The sequence below is a fragment of the Oncorhynchus tshawytscha genome, linkage group LG16 (genome assembly GCF_018296145.1).
Source record: "Oncorhynchus tshawytscha isolate Ot180627B linkage group LG16, Otsh_v2.0, whole genome shotgun sequence".
Taxonomy (NCBI): Eukaryota; Metazoa; Chordata; class Actinopteri; order Salmoniformes; family Salmonidae; genus Oncorhynchus; species Oncorhynchus tshawytscha.
In genome coordinates, this window is record NC_056444.1 from 44,364,101 (window position 1) to 44,390,437 (window position 26,337).

Genomic DNA, 26,337 nt, shown 5'->3' on the forward strand with positions numbered 1-26,337 from the left:
TATGGGCAATAGTATTTTATTCACTCTGTGATTGCTAAAATTAAGTATTAGTCTACTATTCACACCAACATTATTTAGATAATTACACAAGCTACACTTTTATTGTGTGGTTATTTAAGCCTCCTTATTTTAATGCACTTGTTTTAAGTCACAGTCGATATGTAAATATTGGGTATATTATAAATAAGGATGAATGTAGAAAATACCTTGTATCATGTTGGAAGTGAATGTGTATAGTCACATGAAAAGATATTACAGTTTACCATATAATACTACATTACTATCAAATTGTGGTACACTGTAGAATACTATACTACACACTATCCCTCGATCATGTGTAGTACTTACTGTATAATTTTGTAGTATACTGTAGAATACTATAGTAAATACTGCAGTAATGTCCAAAAACACTAAATTTTTTAAACTATTGTAAATACTACAGTATTTCATATACCCTGCCCATTCCCCTCGCCCATATCCAAATTTGGCCACCCATAAGTGGGTATACATGGTAAGTGTAGACCCGTACATGTTATCCGAAAGAGCAGAAGCTCTTTAACTATCGATATCCTTCCCAGTCCTACCTACCTACAGGTTATGGAAAATGTGCTATTTTAGTTGCCTCAAGGAGAAAGCCTGTAAATACTACAGTATACTGTATTCAGCAAAGACACTACAGTATATATTACAGTGTACTACAATCTGCAAAAACACCACATGAATTACAATAGTACTGTAATTATAATACTGTACAATAGGACTGTAGCTGTCTTTATGAGGAAGAAGCAGGCCAGTAGGCCCTTAAATGCTCTAACAGAACAAATGAATAATTCACTCCAAGACATGTAAACTAAAAATATGTTTATTTTCAATCCAGGAAGAGATGGTGCAAGGTGCATCTCAAAGGGGGATGGATGTTAGACAAAAAAATACACTTGATTTTCCAACAGGTATTACATTTGGTTGACCAAGCACTGTACTGTGGATGTTCATGTACGTGCTTTGGGTTAAGGAATCTCACTTTCACTTTAGACGTTCAAATGTATGTTGGTCACATATCATGTTTAGTATTTTTACATCTGTTTTCAAACTGAAATAATTTGAGGGGGAAAGGCCATTTTATTTGATGAATATTGCACACTACAAATTTCATTCAGGGACATAACATTAAATGTGAATTGTTGACTGTATTCAGAAGAAATAGGTCATCAGTGGCAGTGTTCATATGCTGTACAGTATAAAATGGTTAATACAAAAAGGCATACGTGATTCACAAACAAGTAAAATACTAAAATACAATTGAGTCTGATGGAAATGTTGTATGATACAGTTATTTACTGACCGTTACTGCTATTAAAATGAGATCACTGGAGAACTATTATTTCAAAACATTCTTGAAATCATTTTGTCAAGGTAATTTTTTGGGGCTCCAATTAAATGATGGTTCTCACAACTATTGCAGGTTTAGGCATAGAGAGACAGGATGGTGCATGGCAATGTTCCACCTTTATTTTATATTTTATATTTATAGCAAGTGAGTGAGAGTATAATGCTCATGTTTGAACGGATAGATATGAACAACATCACAAAGGTGTGAAGCTATATTGTGTTTCTTTTGAAATGAAGGTTGCAAATGTAACTGCAGGTTCTTGTGACAATTTTCGTAACAGATCACTAAAATAACGGTGAAACTCAACATGGCAAAGTGCAAAAAGAGGTTTCAATAAATGCACCGGGACTGACTGTGACGGTCTTAGGCAATGTACAAATACTCTTAAAATGCTTCATCCCTTTTCTCCTTCACTTCCTCACCTCCCTCCTAGGAACACCTTATCCTTCCGGGAACATTTTGTACAGTATTTGGCCATAAGGACTTACCTATGAACTACTATATCTACACAGCATGTTACATTTATATTTGAGTCATTTAGGTCTTATCCAGAGCGCCCTACTGGAGCGATTAGAGTTAAGTGCCTTGCTTGAGGGCACACCGAGAGATTTTTCACTTAGTCAGCTCAGGGATTCGAGCCAACAACCTTTTGGTTAATGGCCCAACGCTTGTTCAGCCTAGGTGGTACAGATGGCTACTCTACCAGCAGGTGTGAGTGGCTGGCGTCCGCCGCTTGCGCAAAGAAGGTTCATTCAGTTGCATCTCACAACAAATGGCGTCGACAGCAGATTGCAAATGACCTCAGACAAGGATACTGCCACAATAACGTAAGGATATTATCTTAATAGTTTGCTACCTAACATGTTACACGATTAGTTACACATTCAGTTTACTGTCTTATTGTTGAGTGAAAATGTTCCACAATCAACAGAAAGGTAGTTAACATGGAACATGTTGTTCTATGTCAAAATACTGCCCAAACTGACATCGCCAACAAAAACGGTAACAACAACAATATGATAAAAAATTACCAAGATAAAAAACAACCCAACAGCAATATATACAGTATATATACATATATATATATATATATATATATATATATATATACAGTATATATAAATATATATATACAGTATATATGTATATAAATAACTCTCTTAATCATCATAGAAACCAAACCAGAATATTCCTAGTGCGGATATATAGAACAATGTAAACCTGGTTCTACCACTATCAAAGTTTAAAAAAATAAATGATAATAACGTAGACAGCACGCCAATCAGTATTTCCTCTCACAGAGAGTGCTCACATCATTGTTTCTACAATGGTGTGGGTGGGCTTGATCAGGATGTTGTCCCCATTGGGGTTCAGAGGCTGGGTAAGCTCGCTGCCCTTCACGCTGTACTCTTTGGGGCGAGAACTCGCACCTCCCTTTACTGGGGCCGCCACTGCCTTAATCCTCTGTGGGATGTAGAGGAGAATGTCAAATGACCCACATGACATGAAAATAATGCAACGATAAAAAGCCACTTTGTAGAAGTCCTTGTACCATGCCATAAAATCACATTACATGGTATACTGCATCATGTAGACAGCTTATATCATGTGTGCAATATAATACAAGTTATGCAATTGCATACTGCATGTCATTACCACAATGCTGCACTCCCTTTCAGGCAGTTTTTGTATTCATACAACTAGGAGCTATCTAGCATCATTTTTTTGTGTCTGCGTACCTCTATAAGCGGTCCGTCGGACTGGAGGATCTTGATGACCATTACCATGGGGATGCAGATCATGGAGGCGAGGGCCAAAGACCAGCCCAGGCCAATAGACCAGTCTGGGTACTCATACACCTTGTTATAGGTCAGGGGCTTGTACTTCACCAAAGAGAAGATAAAGCAACCCTGGGAACAACAAGAAAAATGGTTTAGGACATGATCACTTATTTCACAGTACATCTTCACTCTGATCCAAGAGGTTCCTCATGTTTTCAAAACCACACTTTGTAACAGTGGGAGGCTGTTGAACACACAGTAACAGTGTTGGGCTGTTGAATACTCACCGCACAGAGGACCGGAGTGATAAATGTCCAGCTCCATTTCATCCACGGGTTAGGTCGGTAGCCAATCATGTCTTCAATTGCATCATAGAAATTATCAGCACCTGTCAACAATACAGAAGAACATACTTGTTGTTAGAGACACACTCCTAGTCTCCTATACAGTAAAGTTAACCATCATATAAGACCTGTGCATTTTCTCAAGGTAAAACAGGGTGACATCTCACTATCAACTATAAACAGAATCAGTATCCATCTCTAGACCATGAGAAGAGCTATGGGTGTGACACCATCATAACCTCTATAAATACCGTCATCTACCTGTTGGTTGTTCCATGAAGTCATATGGCATGAACAATCTCTCTTTAGCTTACTGTTAACCGTTACAAAACAATTATTTACAAAACCAGCATGCTTGCTCTCTTAATAACAGCAACGTCCATCACAGAGCTACTAACAACACCTCTAGAAAAGGCATGTGGGTTGCTGTGTTCCTGTTCACCTCCTCATTATAAAGGTGGCATAGTTCTTAATTTGTCTTCAATAGAAGTCCATAGAAGCCAATGGGTGACACGCCCTGGCCTTAGTATTTTGTGTTTTCTTTATTATTTTGGTCAGGCCAGGGTGTGACATGGGTATTTATGTGGTGTGTTTTGTCTAGGTTTTTTTTGTAGGTTATGGGATTGTGGTGTAGTATAGTAGTCTAGGAAAGTCTATGGTTGCCTGGAGTGGTTCTCAATCAGAGGCAGGTGTTTATCGTTGTCTCTGATTGGGAACCATATTTAGGCAGCCATATTCTTTGAGTGTTTCGTGGGTGATATTTCCTGTCTCTGTGTTTGTTTGCATCAGATAGGGCTGTTTCGGTTTTTCACGTTACGTTTAGTGTTTTTGTATGGTTCGTTATTATCTTTATTAAAGATGTATCAAGACAACCACGCTGCATTTTGGTCCTCCTCTCTTACGACGGAAGAAAACCTTAACAGAATCACCCAACTACAACAGGACCAAGCGGCGTGGTGACAGGCAGCGGCAGCAGGAGCAGCGCAAGGAGGAATGGACATGGGAGGACGTTTTGGACAGCAAGGGTTGTTACACTTGGGAGGAGATCCTGGCTGGAAAAGATCGCCTCCCATGGGAACAGGTGGAGGCACTTAGGAGAGCAGAGGCAGCCGGAGAGAGGAGCCGGCGATACGAGGTAACACGGTTGGCAAGGAAGCCGAGAGTCAGCCTCAAAAATGTCTTGGGGGGGGCCAGACAGGGAGTATGGCAAAGCCAGGTAAGAGAACTGTGCCAACTTCCTGTGCTTACCGGGGGGCTAGAGAGACCGGGCAGGCACCGTGTTATGCTGTGGAGTGCACGGTGTCTCCAGTGCGGGTGCATAGCCCGGTGCGGTACATACCAGCTCCTCGTATCGGCCGGGCTAGAGTGGGCATCGAGCGAAGTGTCATGAAACCGGCTCTACGCATCTGGTCTCCAGTGCATCTCTTTGGGCCGGCTTACATGGCACCAACCTTGCGCACGGTGTCCCCGGTTCGCCTGCATAGCCCAGTGTGGGCTATTCCACCTCGCCGCACTGGCAGGGCGACCGGGAGCATTCAACCAGGTAAGGTTGGGCAGGCTCGGTGCTCAAGAGCTCCAGTGCGCCTGCACAGTCCGGTCTATCCAGTACCACCTCCACGCACCAGCCCTCCGGTGGCAGCTCCCCGCACCAGGCTTCCTGTGCGTGTCCTCGGCCCAGTACCACCAGTGCCAGCACCATGCACCAGGCCTACAGTGCGCCTCGCCTGTCCAGCGCTGCCAGAGCCTTCCTCCTCTCCAGCGCTGCCGGAGTCTCCCGCCTGTCCAGCGCTGCCAGAGCCTTCCTCCTCTCCAGCGCTGCCGGAGTCTCCCGCCTGTCCAGCGCTGCAAGAGCTTTTCTCCTGTCCGGCGCTGCTGGAGTCTCCCGCCTGTTCAGCGCTGCCAGAGCTGTCAGTCTGCAAGGAGCTGCCAGAGCTGCCAGTCTGCAAGGAGCCGCCAGAGCTGCCAGTCTGCAAGGAGCCGCCAGAGCTGCGAGTCTGCAAGGAGCCGCCAGAGCTGCCAGTCTGCAAGGAGCCGCCAGAGCTGCCAGTCTGCAAGGAGCCGCCAGAGCTGCCAGTCTGCAAGGAGCCGCCAGAGCTGCGAGTCTGCAAGGAGCCGCCAGAGCTGCCAGTCTGCAAGGAGCCGCCAGAGCTGCCAGTCTGCAAGGAGCCGCCAGAGCTGCCAGTCTGCAAGGAGCCGCCAGAGCTGCCAGTCTGCAAGGAGCCGCCAGAGCCGCCAGTCATGCCAGGATCCGCCAGTCTGCCAGGATCCGCCAGTCTGCCAGGATCCGCCATTCAGCCAGGATCCGCCAGAGCCAGTCTGCCAGGATCTGCCAGTCTGCCAGGATCTTCCAGGATCCGCCATTCTGCCAGGATCCGCCAGTCAGCCAGGATCCGCCAGCGCCAGTCTGCCAGGATCCGCCAGAGCCGCCAGTCTGCCAGGATCCGCCAGAGCCGCCATTCAGCCAGGATCCGCCATTCAGCCAGGATCCGCCAGTCAGCCAGGATCTGCCAGAGCCGTCAGTCAGCCAGGATCTGCCAGAACCACCAGTCAGCCAGGATCTGCCAGAGCCATCAACCTGCCTGAGCTTCCTCTCAGTCCCGAGCTTCCTTTCAGTCCCGAGCCTCCCCTCAGTCCCGAGCTGTCCCTCAGTCCCGAGCTGTCCCTCAGTCCCGAGCTGTCCCTCAGTCCCGAGCTGTCCCTCAGTCCGGAGCTGCCCCTCAGTCCAGTGGGGTCCTTTGTTTGGGTTACTAGGCCAAGTTCGGCGGCAAGTGTCGCCAATCTAAGGACGCGGAGTAAGCAGACTAAGACTGTGTTGGAGTGGGGTCCACGTCCCGCACCAGAGCCGCCACCGTGGACAGACGCCCACCCGGACCCTCCCCTATGGGTTTAGGTGTGCGGCCGGGAGTCCGCACCTTGGGGGGGGGGGTACTGTCACGCCCTGGCATTAGTATTTTGTGTTTTCTTTATTATTTTGGTCAGGCCAGGGAGTGACATGGGTATTTATGTGGTGTGTTTTGTCTAGGTTTTTTTTGTAGGTAATGGGATTGTGGTGTAGTATAGTAGTCTAGAAAGTCTATGGTTGCCTGGAGTGGTTCTCAATCAGAGGCAGGTGTTTATCGTTGTCTCTGATTGAGAACCATATTTAGGCAGCCATATTCTTTGAGTGTTTCGTGGGTGATTGTTCCTGTCTCTGTGATTATTTGCACCAGATAGGGCTGTTTCGGTTTTTCACGTTACGTTTAGTGTTTTTGTATTGTTCGTTATTATCTTTATTAAAGGTGTATCAAGATAACCACGCTGCATTTTGGTCCTCCTCTCGTACGACGGAAGAAAACCTTAACAATGGGACATATGTGGAAGCCAATTCAAGTGTTTTACGATAAGCGTGAAAAGGAACAGCAAGGGTATTGTGTACTCCAAGCGAGGTCATAACTCATGCGTTGTTGTTGTTTTCCCCTTTAAAAACAGACTCCTGACGTTCGTTCCTAAATGTAGGCTAAACACTTTATTTGGCAAAAAAAGGTACAAACTTACCATAAATCCAGGCTACGGCAATACATTCAAAGAATGCAACCCACAAAAGGCACACACCACTGGCTGCATAGTAATCAAAGAGCTGAAACACATACATGCCACCCTGAAAAGAAAGCAGATAGCAAAAGTTAGTTTCCTGAAAGACAAAGAGAGAGATGGGGTTGGACGTGGATAGGAAAAAGGGGTTGATACATACTGGGCCAATGAAAGGAGAGTTCAACAGGTGATGAGATGTCATTGAAGTAAAGTTAACTGCTAACTGGGAAATTACATTCCAAATTGTTCCATTCATGATGCGAAACACACAGGATGTGCTATGAGAGCTTGGTAGTAGAACCCCCCCCCCCAAAAAAAAATAGATGGTACTAAATAATACAAATATTGAGCTAAATTGTACAGTATGCTCAATAAAATTGGAAAATAATATGAATTTATACTAATACAATTGCTCAGAGAAAGAGATTTTGTTCAACAAGTGAGTCAAAAAAAAATCTAAAAAGGATAGGGTTCAAAATGATTGGCACCCCTGTTTTCAATAATCTAGCACCCTTCCCTGCTAGGAAAACGACACTAATATAATTGCTTTATTACGTAAACAAAATCTCTTTCTCTGAGCAATTGTATTAGTGTATAATAATATTATTTGCCCATTTTCTTTAGCATACAATATAACTCAGTATTTGAATTATTTATTTTATACAGTAGTTTTGTTCATCTTTATCAAGCGTGACAATAATTATGGACCTGTTGCTGTAGGTGAACTTACTTTCATTACAATGGTCCCAGAAATTATAGTTTGTCAAGTTGTAATACAATTATTGTAAGGTAAGAACAACATGTAGTGCATAAAGTTACTCTGGAGTGCTGTTAGTGTACTTACTTTTGTTACCATGGTGAGTCCCAGAAGATAGCTTATGCAACACATCACAGCTATAAAGATCTCACGGCGGTAACCAATCCTTAGGACGGATGGATACAGATCCACCAGGGAGGTGATCTGTCCTTCCACTTCCACAAACTGGAGAGACATAAAGAAAGCCATTAACCATACTGTCCTACCAGAGCGCTGATGGCCATTACCATTATAATTGGTATTGCTTTTAGACCTTATTGCACAAACATGAATGCTAAATTCATTATAAAGTAACAGCCTACACTCAGTTGGCCAGTTTATTAGGTACACCACCCCGTTCACGAAAATGGATCACTTCTACAGACAGTGAGTCACAGGACCGGGGCTTTCTATATAAAGCAGGCAGACAGGCATTCAGTTACTGTTCGATTGAACATTAGAATGGGCAACTTTGAGCATGGTATCATCATCGATGCCAGGCACGCTGGTTCCAGTATCTCAGAAATGGCCGGTCTCCTGGGCTTTTCACGCAAGACAGTGTCTAGGGTTTACTGACAATGGTGCGTCAAACAAAAAACATCCAGTCAGCGGCAGTCCTGTGGGCGAAAACAGCTTGTTGATGAGAGGTCAAATGAGAATTGCTAGAATTGTGCAAGCGGGACAAAAACAGGCAAATAATAGCGCAGTACAACAGTGGTGTGCAGAACATCTCTGTGGAAGGGTAGCCTAGTGGTTAGCGTGTTGGACTAGTAACCGAAAGGTTGCAAGTTCAAATCCCTGAGCTGACAAGATACAAATCTGTTGTTCTACCCCTGAACAGGCAGTTAACCCACTGTTCCTAGGCCATCATTGAAAAGAAGTATTTGTTCTTAACTGACTTGCCTAGTTAAATAAAGGTAAAACATTTTTTTATTTTTAAGAATGCACAACTCATCAGTCCTTGTCACGGATGGGCAATTGCAGCAGACGACCACACCGGGTTCCACGCCTATCAGCTAAAAAAAAGAAGCTGCAACTACAGTGGACAATTGAGGAGTGGACAAACATTGCCTGGTTCAACGAATCCTGGTTCCTGTTGCATCATGCTGATGGCAGAGGAGTCCAGAGTCCATGGCCCCATCCTGCCTGGTGTCAATGGTACAGGCTGGTGGCGGTGGTGTAATGGTGTGGGGAATGTTTTCCTGGCACAGGTTTGGTCCCTTGACACCAATTGAGTAACGTTTCCATGCCCTGAAGAATTCAGGCTGTTCTCTGTTCTGTAGGCAAAGTGGAGTCCAACCCGGTACTAGATGGGTGTACCTAATAAACTGTCAATCGAGCACATACTGTATGAGCATGTACACAGGTTCCAAATATGGAAGAATGCCTGAAATGTGGGACCAATTTCACTTCTCAGTGGTCTGTTGAAAGTTGAACAAAAAGGCAAAGTTTGCCTCCATACATGGACTTCAAATCACTGATTCCACTCAAGAATCACTGTTGTCTCTGTTGTGCAATAATGAGACATTTTATACAAGGCTCCTCTTGGGAACACTGGCTGGGCCAGCCAATTGGCTATTTCATGCAAAACAACAGTCTCTCTCTCTCTCTCTATCTCTCTCTCTATCTATTCTTCACGGAAACACTTTCCATTTCGGGCTTATCCAGTTATAATGCCATTGGCTGAATAATTTATGGACAGTGCTGTTGTTGTCGTGGAAATGTATCTGGAGTAAACCTTGTTATTTAGTTAAGCATTTTTTTCTCCAGCATTTTTCTCTCCACATCCTTTAACAAGCCCTCTCCTCATAACTATGGCATGCACATAAGAGCCATGAAACAATATTGTATTCAGCACCACTAATCTGCGTAAAATGTGTGGTCAAGAATTATGCCCACTCACTCTCCCACTGATCTGCTTGCCAATGGAAATAACCGTACTTGAAGCATAAGTATTTGGTGTTTGGCTGAGATGTCATTGGCCACGAGGAGGACCGAGTTAGCAGAAAGTAAAATTACACTTGAAAGCAGGAAATGTGATAGTGAGAGAACCCCACTGATGCCTCCCTGGCCTCGCCTCCGCTCGTCTTAGTCAACACCTCGGGAGTCTGGGCTGCAATGGACACCCCAAGAGAAAGCTATGAGACTAAACTGTTTGGTTCTATCTATTCAATTATTCCCAGAAATGTATTTATTACTGGTTCACAAACTTCTACAAAAACAATTGACTATTTATGTTCAAGCCTTCAAGATGTAACAACTGTTTTGACATGGTTGAACTGTTTTCCACCTTGGGTTGCTTTTCTTGTCTGGATTTTGTATCTTATTATAAGTTCACTGTAATATCCAGAGTTCTCAACTGTTTTCCCTTTAAGAACTGTAACTCAGTAAAATCTTTGAAATTGTTGCTTGTTGCCTTTATATTTTTGTTCAGTATACTTTACACTACTGTATGTGTCCCTACTACCTACATATTTACATTGTAACTACATAGGCATAGTGTAGATACACTAACTACATAGTGTAAGTACAGTGTGGATATATATTGTTACAAGGTCATTGAAACTAGAGACATGTACCAAGTAAGCACTGTGTTACCAATAGAAATGTATACTAGTTATTGCTTTAGCACTGACCTGACTGTCGAGGCCTAGTAGCAGAAGCATGATGAAGAATAGGATGGCCCAGAACGTGGGCATGGGCATCATGGACACAGCCTTAGGGTAAGCAATGAAGGCCAGGCCAGGACCTAGAGGTGTGAAGAGAGGGCAGGGGGGAGAGACGGAGAAGAGAATGAACCAACCCATCTAATTTGAGCTTGGACGGTATGAGGGGGGTAAAAACGTTAAACTAAACACATTCAAATGGTAATGTTACATTTACAGTACTGGAACAAACTAAGTGATAAACCTTTCTGTATGCTTTATGTTTGTCTTATGTAAGGACTGGATTGGTAGGTGGAGGAACTATCCATTAGGTATCTGCTACTGATCATATGCTGTGTGTGACTCTAGCATCCTGCATTAGTTTACAAGCTAAACAAATATTGTCAAAGCAGGTAGAGGTTTGCTCAAAAGCTAATTCAACAGGATTTCAAGGGCACTTGAACATATACAAAATGACAGAAAACTCAACTCAATAAACTATCATTAAATCTTGCCAAGTCCATCCAGGCAGAATAACAATGAACTTTTGCACAGATTCGTTAAATGATTATTTACTGTTATCAACAACAATTTACATTTAGTGTAACCTTTTTGCAAATATGACCTATTTTCTAAGTTCTTTTCCAATAAATATGCATGAATTATAGCATTTAAAAAAACATTGATCTACCATTTATTTTCTTTCATTCCAATTGACATAAGCATAGCTATAACAGTCACTGTACAATAGAATTCTCTATCCGTAATAATTAAAGGAGCAGTACATGGAAACAGGTTCTCTCTAAACCAGGTTGTTGTTTAGCAACACTGAACTGAACAGAGCGAGCATGCTTAAAGAAGATGCATCTCCTTCGAAATCCACGTGGAATATAATATCATGCTGGGCTAGCTAGAGTCCAGGGATCCACAGCTCATTACAGTAAAGTACTTAACATACAGTTACGTTACAATACTTAGCACATTTGTTTTCAACAACTATTTCACTGGTGGTGAGCACTGGTCGTTATAACACAAATTATAACAGTTACCAATTTTATTGGAACAGAATGCCCAAGATTGTCTTATTTTGGCTTACTGCACAGTACAGCAACTCCTCTAGACAGTGTCTTAATTCAATAAATCCACACTTAATCTATTGATAATATTGATCTTTCTTTTATTTTTTAATCGTGACATTCTATATCATTACATCTTATAAAATGTAATTATATAGAATGGCATGATTAAATTTTTTTTTTTAACACTAATATCATAAATAGATTTTAAACCCTAGAGTGGAACATTTGCCCACCTGGTGCCTTTGAGCCCAGGTGGCTGTGGATGGTAGAGTACAGCTGTGATTATAAGTATGGTTGATTAGAGTGGCTCTTTATTTAACCCAGCTTTACATGGTTCAGCAGTAGCTCAGACACACGGCACAACACTCAACCAGGGCCAAATTCACTGTGGAAAACACATCATATAAAAAGCAACACGTCTCTTTCTTTCAGGCCTTTATTCAAGGAGTATGCAATTGCTGATACCTCTACATTTCAGCATTGTCGTTCATTGCCGTTTCAGCAGTGCCCACCATCACTGCTATGTTCACTGTTGACCTTTGACCCTCGTACCTGACTCTGCCACATCGGCAATGTCCACCCCTTGCTCTTGTGCCATGAAGCCCAGGACGGAAAATATTGCGAAGCCAGACACAAAACTGGTACCGCTGTTCAGGCCTCCCAGCAGCAAACAGTCCCTATGTCACACATATGTCATGGAGGATGTTAATTTACACAGACGGAACCGAAGTTCCCATTTTTTTTCTTAACCAACCGCCTTTGGCACGAGTTGATCTCACTACTACTACAGCCGTCCCCCATCCCCATGACAACGAAACTCACCTGTAGCAGTTGTATTTGTACTTGTTGTAGCTCCCCAGTGACGTCATAGCCCCCAGACAGATAGCGTAAGAGAAGAATATCTGGGTTCCCGCGTCGATCCACACCTGAGGCGGCAACAGCAACAACATGACGCCAGTCTGTTCAGTTCACCATTCATCATACACTTCTGGTCACTTGGTTGGCAACCCTTTTCATCTTTGCTGGGACATAATTGGGTTAGATTAACCTAATGTGATGAGATTTGACATTTAATGTGATAAAGCATTTTATTATTACTTTTTCTATCTCTGTTTAATTGAATACAAAACTAGCTAAGCTTCTGAGTCTAAGACAAATAGCTACTTGATTAAACATGTTGCAATCGCAAATACAATTTTGGGGAATAAAAAGGAACATTCCCATCAAAACTGAACAGCCTATTGTTATAACATCGGAAATCAAAAAGAACACGTGGGATGCCATGCAGCAAATCTAATTTATCCAACAAAAGTAACTCTTAGCTTTTGGCGCCGAGAATGTAATAAAAAACATCCCAAATGCACATGATGTTGCAAAATGATTGTCATTGAACTTTTCAGGTCCGCCAGGCACAGTTAGTCACGTCAATCCAGAGGAGGGAGCTAATTGAATTATGTCATAAACCTGGATGATTGGCGAGTTCTAGCGGGTCTTGCATTGTGAACACATGTTCTCTCAATTATAGCACCACTAATAACTCAACCAGACCTAAGACCTAACTAAGGCTGTGGACTGGTTCCTTTTCCGCAGTCTAGATGACTTTGAGATGTAGAGATATCAGTAAGAGGCCCTTGATGGACATGTACGTAAACAGATATGCATTGATGTGGGATAAGGTCATTAGGGGTGGGCGGAGGGGACTGTACGGAGACAGTAAAGATGGGTAGAGGGGTGGGGATTAGGATTCTGGGTTCTGGCTCCTACCTCTGGGTCCTGTAGGCGGGTCATGTTGGGGTAGAGATAGAATTTGATCCCTTCGGATGCCCCTGGCAGAGTCACTCCACGCACCAGCAGCACGATAAGCATGACGAAAGGGAAAGTTGCTGTGATATACACCACCTAGAAAAAACAGATAAAGACAGGTAGAGACATATTAGCTGATGTCAAGGTTCCATGATGCAATGGGACAGAGATAGTTCCATCCACTGATGTAAAGGTTCCATAATGGAATGGATCTTGGAGAGGATGCTTTAGGTAGACGTTGCCCCCAACTACAGATCTACTATCCCCCATCAATCAGGTGATGAAAGATCCTCAGTGTGGGTCTGTGGTTAGTTTAGGGGTAACTTCTACCCACTCCATAGGGCAGCCTTTACAACAACAAAAATACACGTGGTTTATAGGATTTTCACAGTCAGACATGGTTTTCAGACATGTGTGAAGTTGCTAATGTACATTTTTCACACAGTTTCCCCTCATTACATTTTTTGTGACATTTCTTTTTCCTCATGTTTCTTTTCACCACTCCCAGCTATATCTGGTCTCCCATCCAGGGACCAACCAGTATTGACCCTGCTTAGCTTCAAAAGCAAACCAGCAGTGGGATGCAGGGTGCTATGTTGCTGCAATGGGCCACAAAAGTTGCAACTGGAAAAAAGGCAGCCAAAGCAAAGGCCAAGGTAACAGAAAAGTGTGATGTGTTTTATTTAATTATGTTATATATTTTTTTAAATCACTGAAGACATTTTTTTGTTGCATCCATTTACAATGAATTTCTTTGCAAATTATTTATTTGCAATATTTTGTTTTGCTGTCAATACTTTTGGGTTTATGTTTTGCTTTCAAAATCATTTTTGATTTCAATACTAATAATTTTGTTCTTCACTTCAGAAGTTCGCTCACTTAGAGAACTCCACCAAATTCTTAATTGAAACATTAACAATGTGTTTCCCCCGCCACAGTTTCAGTGAAAAGCTGAGGGATGGGGCTGGAGAAATACAAAATCCATAAACTATGCTATATATGCAAGGACTGATGATAGGATATGAAAATGATAGTTTTAACCATGTTTTTAGGCTATACAGTGTTTTTATGTGCTGGTTTGTGACAGTCTCCGATTTTCATAGATAGCTTTTAATAATTTGTAGCGCAAACCATTTGGATACTACAGAAATGTTTGTAACAAGACCTGGCCCCCGGGTCCTTTCAGGTTCCACACTTGTTTCACAAACACCACTCTATCTCAGCCCCTGTTAATCACACTGATTCAGAAGAAATAGACTAATCCAATGGTACAACTCAGGTGTCTGTATGTCAAAACACAATGTTTGAAAGGGGTTAGTCCAAATTGCGCCAGCTTCGCGGTGGGACTCATTGGGGGGCAGTAACCTTCATTCAGCAGAACTATGTCGCCATTTGAACGTAATCCATTAACTCAAAAATGATCCTGTCCACTACTCCGCAAAAGTCCTGCAAAATCGTTCCCTTGTCCTGCATTTGGGCTTGTGGTCACCCTAATTCCACCAGTGGAAACATTACTGATGAAACATCTTTTCAATCTTTTCACAAGTGAGGAAATAACATTATAAAGTGAGTTTTTTGCGAGGTGTTTTCTGATATGTGAAATGTCAAAATGCAAATTTGACGTGTTTTTAAAAATAAATTATGGAGGGGTACTCAAATACTATTTGAGAAGGTCTGGTCACACAAATGTCCTAGGTGGCAAAATCCGGATTGATATTGTAATTATGAGTGTAGTAACAAACCCCATTTCGCAACCCATGCAACATCCCCCACCCCCTCAGCAAGCTGTGCCACATGTATTTCTATGGGCACAAGCACTGTCATTGACACAAACTGTTCACCCCCCCCCCACACACACACACACACACACACACTTTGCCTTGGGGTGGAAAAACAATTTGGCAGTTCTGAAACACATTTCCTGCAATTCTACACATTTTGCCATTCTTAACAGAATCAATGGGCTAAAACAAAACTTTAGTTGACATGGGCCAGTTGATGAACTGTCATATATAGCTCTAAGGTCTGCAATGACTGACATAATAAAAGGGAAACTGCTGACGCACTTCCAAATGTCTAAATTGCAGCTTGTGCATTCTACTATTCTGGGTCCGGATGCCTATTGAATATGGCTGCTGTGGGGGCTCCAGAGATGGCCCATCAGCTGAAGCCAAGGTTTCATCATGGAATTTTAATAGGTGACATAGTCGGCCATTTTACAGAATGGAATGTTTCTTGCTTTGAATAGTTTTTTTGATAAACACATAGGAAAGGGGAGCATGGAATATACAGAAGAACACAACTCCACAAAGAAAGTTGACTGTAGATTGCATTGTGTGAGGATATTTTCAGTTGGGGTGGGCGGCTGAAGTGAGTGCATGGAAATACCCTGTACAGTAGTGTATGCTGGATATGCAGCGGTTTAACATAATGAAAGGGGCTAATTCTGTGTTTTGTTTAAGTAAGGAGCTGAAACCACAAATGGGGTATTTTTGTAAGAATTTGTCAAATAGATCTCTCAACAAATCACAGTGGTAATAAAGCAGACTAGCATGCCTGGGTATCAGACTGTTTCTGATATCATCAATAAAGTGACATCGACAAGTTGGCTACAGCAGAAAACAGCCAGCACCTGGGCCTCCCAAGTGGCACAGTGGTCTAAGGCACTGCATCGCAGCACAGAGGTGCCACTACTGCCTTGGGTTTGATCTCAAGCTGTGTCACAGCTGGCTGTGACCGGGAGCCCCATGGGGCAGTGCACAATTGGCCCAATTGTCGTCCGGGTTAGGGAAGGGTTTGGCCATGGGGATTTCCTTGCCTCATTGTGCTCTAGCAACTCCTTGTGGTGGGCCAGGTGCCTGCAAGCTGATGTTAGTTGGACTGTGTTTCCTCAGACCCATTGGTGTAGCTGGCTGTGTGTCTATAGTGTGGCTTGGCAGGTCATGTTTCGGGAAGATGCATAGCTCTTGACCTTTGCCTCTCCTGAGTCCGCTAGGGAGTTGCAGCAATGAGACAAGATTGTAACTACCAATTAGATATCATGGAAAACATTACTCTACCTTACCTTTTTAGAGACTGCAAACAAGTCTGATAACAACCACAGCAATCTTTTACAAACCTTCCCAGTGGACTTGACTCCCTTCCAGATGCAGAAAAAACAGACAATCCATACTGCCAGGAGACACAGGGCTAGGTCCCACTTTAGGGGGCCAATGTCGTCGATCCCAGAAGAGATGCTCAGCACGTTGCGTCTTAGGAGGGAGGGAACAGACAGGATACAGGTCAATTACGGTCTTTGGGGAGAGGCTCTGATGGAACTGGAAGTCTATGTAGACCCCTGCATGGTACAGTACAGTATAGTACAGTTTCTCGTTCTACATTTTTTTTTTTTACCTGTTGAGTACCCAAATGAAACTGCCTATTTCTCAGGCCCAGAATCTAGAATATGCATATAATTGTCCGATTAGGATAGAAAACACTCTAAAGTTTCCAAAACTGTCAAAATATTGTCTGTGAGTATACCAGAACTGATGTTGCAGGCGAAAACCTGAGGAAAATCCAACTCGGAAGTGCTGTTTTTCCTGAAAGCTCTCGGTTCCATTGCCTGCCTTCGCTCCATTAAAAGGGATATCAACCAGATTCCTTTTCCTATGGATTCCACATGTTGTGAACAGTCTTTAGACATAGTTTCATGCTTTTATTTTAAAAAATTAGCGAGAAAGATCACATTGCGTCATTGGATGGCTGGGTGCCAGCAGCGTTTTGCATGCACAACAGAGTGGAGCAGACATTTTCTCTCTCTCTCCTATTGAAGAAGCTATCGTCCGGTTGAAATATTATCGATTATACAGTGGGGCAAAAAAGTATTTCGGCAGCCACCAATTGTGCAAGTTCTCCCAATTAAAGAGATGAGAGAGGCCTGTAATTTTCATCATAGTACACTACAACTATGACAGACAAAATGAGAAAAAAAATCCAGAAAATCACATTGTAGGATTTTTAATGAATTTATTTGCAAATGATGGTGGAAAATAAGTATTTGGTAAATAACAAAAGTTCTCAGTTATCTCAATACTTTGTTATATACCCTCTGTTGGCAATGACAGAGGTCAAACATTTTCTGTAAGTCTTCACAAGGTTTTCACACGACTGTTGCTGGTATTTTGGCCCATTCGTCCATGCAGATCTCCTCTAGAGCAGTGATGTTTTGGGGCTGTTGCTGGGCAACACAGACTTTCAACTCCCTCCAAAGATTTTCTATGGGGTTGAGATCTGGAGACTGGCTAGGCCACTCCAGGACCTTGAAATGCTTCTTACGAAGCCACTCCTTCGTTGCCCGGGCGGTGTGTTTGGGATCATTGTCATGCTGAAAGACCCAGCCACGTTTCATCTTCAATGCCCTTGCTGATGGAAGGAGGTTTTCACTCAAAATCTCACGATACATGGCCCCATTCATTCTTTCCTTTACACGGATCAGTCGTCCTGGTCCCTTTGCAGAAAAACAGCCCCAAAGCATGATGTTTCCACCCCCATGTTTCACAGTAGGTATGGTGTTCTTTGGATGCAACTCAGCATTCTTTGTCCTCCAAAAATGACGAGTTGAGTTTTTACCAAAATGTTATATTTTGGTTTCATCTGACCATATGACATTCTCCCAATCTTCTTCTGGATCATCCAAATGCTCTCTAGCAAACTTCAGATGGGCCTGGACATGTACTGGCTTAAGCAGGGGGACACGTCTGGCACTGCAGGATTTGAGTCCCTGGCGGCGTAGTGTGTTACTGATGGTAGGCTTTGTTACTTTGGTCCCAGCTCTCTGCAGGTCATTCACTAGGTCCACCCGTGTGGTTCTGGGATTTTTGCTCACCGTTCTTGTGATCATTTTGACCCCACGGGTTGAGATCTTGCGTGGAGCCCCAGATCGAGGGAGATTATCAGTGGTCTTGTATGTCTTCCATTTCCTAATAATTGCTCCCACAGTTGATTTCTTCAAACCAAGATGCTTACCTATTGCAGATTCAGTCTTCCCAGCCTGGTGCAGGTCTACAATTTTGTTTCTGGTGTCCTTTGACAGCTCTTTGGTCTTGGCCATAGTGGAGTTTGGAGTGTGATTGTTTGAGGTTGTGGACAGGTGTCTTTTATACTGATAACAAGTTCAAACATGTGCCATTAATACAGGTAATGAGTGGAGGACAAAGGAGCCTCTTAAAGAAGAAGTTACAGGTCTGTAAGAGCCAGAAATCTTGCTTGTTTGTAGGTGACCAAATACTTATTTTCCACCATAATTTGCAAATAAATTCATTAAAAATCCTACAATGTGATTTTCTGGATTTTTTTCCCCTCATTTTGTCTGTCATAGTTGAAGTGTAAATATGATGAAAATTACAGGCCTCTCTCATATTTTTAAGTGGGAGAACTTGCACAATTGGTGGCTGACTAAATACTTTTTGCCCCACTGATTATTGTAAAAACAACCTGAGGATTGATTATAAAAAACGTTTGACATGTTTCTACGAACTTTACGGATACTATTTGGAATTTTCGTCTGCCCGGTCGTGACCGCTCGAGCCTGTGAATTGCTGAACATAACACGCCAACCAAATGGAGCTGTTTTGGATATAAAAATAATATTTATGGAACAAAAGGAACATTTATTGTGTAACTGTGAGTCTCGTGAGTGCAAACATCCGAAGATCATCAAGATTCATTTTATTGCTTTTCTGACTTTAGTGACCAATCTACTTGGCTGCTAGCTGTTTGTAATGTTTTGTCTGCTGAGAGAGATGTCCTTACATAAACGCTTGGTATGCTTTCGCCGAAAAGCTTTTTTGAAATCTGACATTCCAGGTGGATTAACAACAAGCTAAGCTGTGTTTTGCTATATTGTACTTGTGATTTCATGAAAATTAAATATTTTTAGTAATTTAATTTGAATTTGGCGCTCTGCAATTTAGAGGATGTTGACGAAAATGATCCCGCTAACGGGATGGGTGCATGAAGAAGTTTTAAGTAGGGCAAGTGTGACATCTCATAATTCCTGTGGGTCCTGACGAAGGTTTCATGCCAACAGAGGTAACATCATAGCAGTGAAAAGCAAATAGACAGACGATATGATGGTGGAGAAATAATGTATCTGGTGAGGTTAAGTTTTCACAAACCCCCCTCTGCTCTAGCTCCTCCTGGGCCTGAATGTGATGTGCCCTGAGAGAATATTAAGAGATGACAGTGTGTTATTTTCATTCTTTGTGTTATATTTCTGTGGGATATTCTACCTCATCAATGTCTGGCCCATGGATGTGGTAGAAAGTAGATACAATCTATGCTGTTGGATTTTGTATTGACCAAATGTAAGTAAGCATTATTTTACAGTGAACTGGGATTTGAAGTTAAGTGATTGTGTCTCCCCAAAAGGACACATATTTGCCAGTACTTTTAAAAGGAAAGGAAAACGATAATACCCATTGATCCAAATATAGTGCAATGAAAGATCCAATTTAGATAGAATGAACCTCATGACTAAGCGGGGAGTTTATTAAAGTTCAGTGTGCTTTCTGCTCTGGAAATGTAGCCAATCCAAACATATGTTTACAGCAAACAAGGAAGAGGTACAGTATCTGTAGTGTTCATGTTGTCTGTTTTATTTGAGTTTGTTTTTGACCTTGTATATGTGGACAGAATGTGTGTGTGTTTATGCGCGTGTGTGCGTGTGTGCGTGGTTACATGTGTGTGTATTGATTTGTGTATGCTTGTGTGTAGGCTTTTCTCTGTGTGTGTTTGTCTGTGTGTGTGTCAGAACAGAGTTATTCCAACTGTTGGACAGTGAGTACTCACTCCCAGAACTCAGTGACGGGGGAGGTGAAGTTGGTGATGTTGGCAGCAAGCATCAGGGTCTTGTTCTTGCGGAATGTGTCCTCCACACACCGGGCTGTGTTCCATGGCTGATTGCATTTGGCCCATGGCAGCTCCGGCTGAAAGCACTGGAATAGGTAGTAGAGTCCCCAGGCTAGAATCACTATGTAGTAGATGTTCAGGAGAGAGACGATCACAATGGAGGCGTAGCCAATACCTACAGAGAAGAGAAAACATGTAATCCCTAGCAAAACAATATCATAGGGGCTACAGTACGTGACACTGAATCCCCTTGTAAACGACAAATTGTAAAGCCAACATTGGAGCTGAAGCACTTCAGTGAACACTGACCTAGTGCCTTTTGAGGAGATGTATATATAACCAATGGAAACAAATCTACTGACTCAGATGGTTCACAACTCAGCTCACTCCTATTTCAAAGAGAGGATGTTTCCCTGGCTTGAATGTACTAACTACAGTTATAATGACCTTAGTGTTTGTATGTTATTTTTAGATATGACATTGGTCCCCACCTAGATACAGAAATCTCCTGTACTCTTCCACTCCTCTGAACTATTATTAGACTGGTGTCACCTCCGGTAACCCCCTCTCTCCCGCCTCTCCCCCCTTTCCTCCCTTCTCAGCCCCCACATTCCACAGACAAACTGTTAGACAAATGAATCCATGGTTGTGTGTGTGGTGGGTGAGGCAGGCCTTCTGAATGTGTAAAAAAATTACTAAGAGGGAGAGTGGAAGCCATCTATAGGCCACCGGTGGGCGTCTGTCTCTCTGTAGTCTGTGTGTGAGCGTGTGCGGACTTGTGAGTGTATGTGCGTGCGTGCACATGCATGTTTGTGCCAGTCACACAACCTGCCAGTCAGACAGGCAGCTGCCTCAGCACTCCTTGATTATTCAAGCTCATAAACAGCTGCTAAAGATCGGCTGCACTCCCAGCCCTTGTCTTCAGCTGTCTCTTTCTACCAGTTGCTCCTGGCTTCATGGAATAGCAGCTCATGGCTGAGAGCCTTCACTAGAGTGTTAAAACATCTGAAGGGGGTCTATTGCTGCTTTGTTATGTTCAGCTGTCTCACTACTTACTGGTCTGCATGATAGAACTGGTCTTCCTACAGAATATTACAGTGAAAATCTATGGCAGGACCCTGACTGATAAGGAGATACGTTTTAGGGCCATAACTTGACACCAGGACTGCAATAACAACATCATGCTAATGTCTGTTCATCAGACCTACACAGATCCCATCGATAGGTCATTTACGGAACGCTCACACTTCTCCACTCAATGGTAACACAGAACTCAGCATTCCTTTACACACCTAAGGCTGAAAATACGTATGTATGTATTTACCTGCCAAAAATAGGCCAGTCTCAATGTTTTGTGTTTGACGGTGTCCAGTCTCTAATGTAAATTAGGCAATCCTCAATTAGCCTGGTCCCAGATCAGTAGGTTTATGTGCTTCAGTCAAATCCTCAAGAAGACAAAAGCATAGAGAAATTGGCTGAGGGACATCCAGATTTGGGACTAGGCTACTCCTCATGCTATTCTGAATAATGTATTTTACACATCACAGAGCCGGCTAATGAATGTTTTGGTGACGTTTTGTCACCAAAGCCCCATATACTACCCACCATTGCGACCTGTACGCTCTCGTTGGCTGGCCCTCGCTTCATACTCGTCGCCAAACCCACTGGCTCCACGTCATCTACAAGACCCTGCTAGGTAAAGTCCCCCCTTATCTCAGCTCGCTGGTCACCATAGCATCTCCCACCTGTAGCACACGCTCCAGCAGGTATATCTCTCTAGTCACCCCCAAAACCAATTATTTCTTTGGCCGCCTCTCCTTCCAGTTCTCTGCTGCCAATGACTGGAACGAACTACAAAAATCTCTGAAACTGGAAACACTTATCTCCCTCACTAGCTTTAAGCACCAACTGTCAGAGCAGCTCACAGATTACTGCACCTGTACATAACCCACCTATAATTTAGCCCAAACAACTACCTCTTTCCCAACTGTATTTAATTTATTTATTTATTTTGCTCCTTTGCACCCCATTATTTTTATTTCTACTTTGCACATTCTTCCATTGCAAAACTACCATTCCAGTGTTTTACTTGCTACATTGTATTTACTTTGCCACCATGGCCTTTTTTGCCTTTACCTCCCTTCTCACCTCATTTGCTCACATTGTATATAGACTTGTTTATACTGTATTATTGACTGTATGTTTGTTTTACTCCATGTGTAACTCTGTGTCGTTGTATCTGTCGAACTGCTTTGCTTTATCTTGGCCAGGTCGCATTTGTAAATGAGAACTTGTTCTCAACTTGCCTACCTGGTTAAATAAAGGTAAAATAATTTTTTTTTTTAAATGAAGTAAGTGTGGTCCAATTACCTATTGGAACCCAGCGAGGGACACCTCAGTAGAACACAATGTCTGTACACTGAGTCTAACAACCCATAGACAGACAACACAATCAGTGCTGCTGGATGCTGTTAGTGAGTTATGCAAGAGCAGTCAGAACAACAATACCAACCACAGGCTGGGTATTGTCACTGGATTTAGTTTTTTTAAAGCAGGGTGTGAAGAACCTCAAGGCTAGATCAAGGGCTGGCAACATCATTTTCATTTTAGATTTTTTTTCTACGATGGGACACATCACTAAGCAGGCACGGAGTAGGCTTTGCACAGAGCAGGCCCAGCCTAAGCAATGCTAATGGAAACTCTGCAGTGTTTAGGCTCGTCTCTAATTCCTCTCTCCGTCTCTGACGTTACCACCTACAGTACATCACACCATGCCCAAGAAGGCTTACACCGCGTCCTTTCCCTGCCTACTTTCCCCGATGATGACTGGTCTAAGGGCAATACGGGAGAATGGTATTGGGACAATAGGAAGTGTGGTGACTCACCGGTGAAGATGGGGCAGAGTTTTTCCCAGCAGGTGATGCCTCCCTCAGAGGTATACTGGCCCAGAGCCACCTCCAGGAAGAACACCGGCAGGCCTCCACCAAACAGGAAGATGGTGTAGGGGATGAGAAACGCACCTGGGTGGAGAAAGAGAGACAGTTAATCTACAGGGTCTACAGTATGTGCCTACCCACAGCCATTTCACAAATCAAAATCCTGTAATTGCAGTCCCCGAGTTGAGTTCTTTGAAGGTTACTGAAAAAAAATGTATCTAACTTGATTGACCCCCCACATTTTAAGACCTGTTTCTATGGAGAAAGGGCCCATGTTCATTTGAATGCCTACCTCCACCATTCTTATAGCAGAGGTACGGGAAGCGCCACACGTTCCCTAAACCGACAAAGCCTCCGGCCACGGACAAGATAAAGTCTAACTTGCTGGCCCACTTCTCCCTCTGGATAGGCTTGCCCTCTGCCTCATCCTCCGGGCGAGTGCCTGGGCTCTTCCCTGGCGAAGGCTTCAGTGTGTCCTTGTGGAAATCTTTCAGACTTTGTAGCTTCTCTTTCTGTGCCATTCTATAGAGGTAGAGAGCAGAGGGGACAAGGAGAAGGAAAAAGAGAGGAGAAAGATAAAAAAAATTGCAAAAGAGTCACCAAGAGAAAGAGAAAGCGAGAGCGAGATGAACAGGAAGAGGGCAAGAAGGGGGAGAGAGAGAGAGAGACTTGAGCCGGATAACGCTATAGGACGGAGCATTAGCATGATAAGGGTGTCTCACGTGCTGTATAGCCAGCCATGGTGTGATACAGTTATTCAGCTATAAGAACTGCAACAGGAGTTACTGTATGGCTACTTCCTCAGCACAGTCCTCTTTAAATTACTTTACTTTGGATATTGTGCTCAATCTTGCATTGAAAATCCCTCTGGGTTGGACTAGATAACTTATGGTAAAATCATTTTTCTTGATGGCATTACTCACTTGCGCACAGTTATACTGTACAACTATAATTTCTATGCACATAATATAACATATTTAATAACATCTTGATTATGTATTATTTTTTATACTTTAAGGGAATGTTTTGAACATGATATACTGTATGCCTTTCAGACCGAGCATAACAAATAAAAAAAACATCTTAAATAACACTGACAAACTCATGATGGATATATATCCCGAATCACATTCAAATCATTTGCCTAATGTTTAGAGCAGTTGGACTAATGTAGTCCACATTTACAGAAGAAGATATCCCCGTGTTTTCTCGAAAGCTTGGCTTGGTTCCAGGAAGATCCCACAGCTTAAGTTCCCTGAATGTTTATATTGTAAACATCCTTTCCAAGAAAGACAAGATTTGTCATTAGTGTCTTAGATATGCCGTTTCCCTGCCTGTGCCAAAGGGCTGTAAAATACCCAACCCATGGCATGGCAGAAGGTAAGAAAGACACAAATTGATGGAATATAGTACAACTTACTGCTGGAATATAATGAATAAACAGGAAGAAGGAAGAAAGCTGCTATGATTAATCGTGAGGCTGATATACTGGTGTACCGGGGTAAGGTTTCCTCTCCTTTTGAGGCTGTCCCACACTGAAATGCAGTTGGCAGAAACAGAAACATCAAAGGCTTCCCCTTTACTCTTGCTGTCTCCAATGGAAATCTGTTATCGGGGATTGCGTTGCTAACAAAAGCCTACGAGTCGGTCGACAATGTGCTGGGCTTCCAAAAGATTCACAGAAGAACAGCTGGAGAACAAATTATTCTCCAATGAGTAAATGTTTCTCTTTTAGCCACTGAAAGTGACAGTATTATTCAAAGTTGATTTATAGTTGGACAATACATATTACCAGTTTAAAGAACAATCTATCCAAACTACTCTCAGTTGAAAGGCAGCTATAAATCTTCAAAAAGGTATCTTCATTCACCATGTCACATGACTAACACTCCATACACAAACATCATGTAGCAACTGTACAGGCAGAGTGAGAAACAGAACAGAGATGCTTTTAAGATGGAAAACTACTCAACACACATTGTAGTTATTCACAGACAAATACCACATTATGAAAATGCAATGCAAAGCTGCAAACATTGACCAATGACCACTATGTGCTTCTGTTTTGGAGTCTAACAAAAAATGGAACTTGTCTTGCAGTGTAAAATAACTGCTTATTATTTTGTTCAATTATTAAAAGGATGCTAGAGCTACAACAACACAGCCCCTCATTACTCAAACCATCTACTCTTATTTTCCTCTGCATCGCTTAGGACTCATTCTGCACTGTAATATTCTAGGTTCTCTCGGTCTCTGTTATACATGACAAGTCAACTTGAACCGCCGTCCACTCACAAACCTCATTACATAACTGGATCAGCTATCGCCCACTCTATTCATCTTCCTCTCTCTATCCCTGCCTCTCTCTCTCTCTCTCTCTCTCTCTCTCTCTCTCTCTCTCTCTCTCTCTCTCTCTCTCTCTCTCTCTCTCTCTCTCTCTCTCTCTCTCTCTCTCTCTCTCTCTCTCTGTGCTTTCACCTGCTGGGTGCTGGGATGCTGTCTGCCGTTGGGTTAGACTTAAGGCAAACCGTCCTTGGAATGGCCAAGTGGCCCACCCAGAAACCCATGACCAGATATTCTCAAGCCCTTCTAAAAACACAACACTGTCATTATCTGTAAACACAGCATTAGAAACATGTCCAACTTAGCCTCTGATAGACAGTCAACCACAAAGAAAGATCCTGTAAAAAGGTAAACAGACATAAAGAACAGAATGCAATCCATAGTCTTTCCTATTTTCACACTCACAAACATCAACAAAGACATTTCAATTATATTAATTCAAGGGTTTTGAAGTACTTACATGAAATTGCTTATTCAGTTGAAACAAAAAGCATCCAACAAAACACCTTAATAATCACTTGACATAAATATTAAGATAAGGCTATTTTCTAAATCCAGTTGAGTAATTCCAAGGACTTACATTTCCTTCATAGTGTGGCTATGTGTAGTGTGCTTCTCTCTCAGCTGTCTACATTCCTCTGTACTGAATGCCTTTATGCCAACACAGCTCACAAGAAGTGGAGTTGACAGCGAGGCCCGCCCCTCAGATAAAGACAATTAAATCCTATGTGGAGATTGGGCACTGCCTCATAGCCGTGG

General features: G+C 42.7%; 1 protein-coding gene across 2 annotated transcripts; it reads right to left on the reverse strand.

The window, feature by feature from the left end:
- Nucleotides 1-846: 846 nt before the first annotated feature.
- On the reverse strand, nucleotides 847-26,337 carry LOC112215719 (sodium- and chloride-dependent taurine transporter). 2 transcript variants are annotated; one of them, XM_024375042.2, is made up of 14 exons: nucleotides 26,159-26,337; nucleotides 23,528-23,757; nucleotides 23,185-23,319; nucleotides 20,240-20,474; nucleotides 16,527-16,659; nucleotides 13,370-13,504; nucleotides 12,428-12,531; nucleotides 12,158-12,282; nucleotides 10,518-10,630; nucleotides 7,930-8,067; nucleotides 7,050-7,152; nucleotides 3,459-3,559; nucleotides 3,130-3,300; nucleotides 847-2,854 (listed from the first exon to the last, which is right to left on the reverse strand). In XM_024375042.2, the coding sequence occupies exons 1-14, from the start codon at nucleotides 26,167-26,169 to the stop codon at nucleotides 2,699-2,701; spliced, it is 1,890 nt and encodes a 629-aa protein (XP_024230810.1). In that variant the 5' UTR covers nucleotides 26,170-26,337; the 3' UTR covers nucleotides 847-2,698. The 2 variants fall into 2 exon arrangements, with proteins under 2 accessions (XP_024230810.1, XP_024230811.1); XM_024375043.2 differs by having other exon boundaries at nucleotides 26,039-26,337.

Excerpts from the sequence above, each read along its gene's own strand:
- LOC112215719 (XM_024375042.2), bottom strand. Across the intron at positions 13,505-16,526 it reads GAGTCAAGTCCACTGGGAAG|GTGGTGTATATCACAGCAAC; the intron begins GTTTGTAAAAGA and ends TGTTTTTTCTAG. Across the intron at positions 12,532-13,369 it reads CCCGCCTACAGGACCCAGAG|GTGTGGATCGACGCGGGAAC; the intron begins GTAGGAGCCAGA and ends TTGCCGCCTCAG.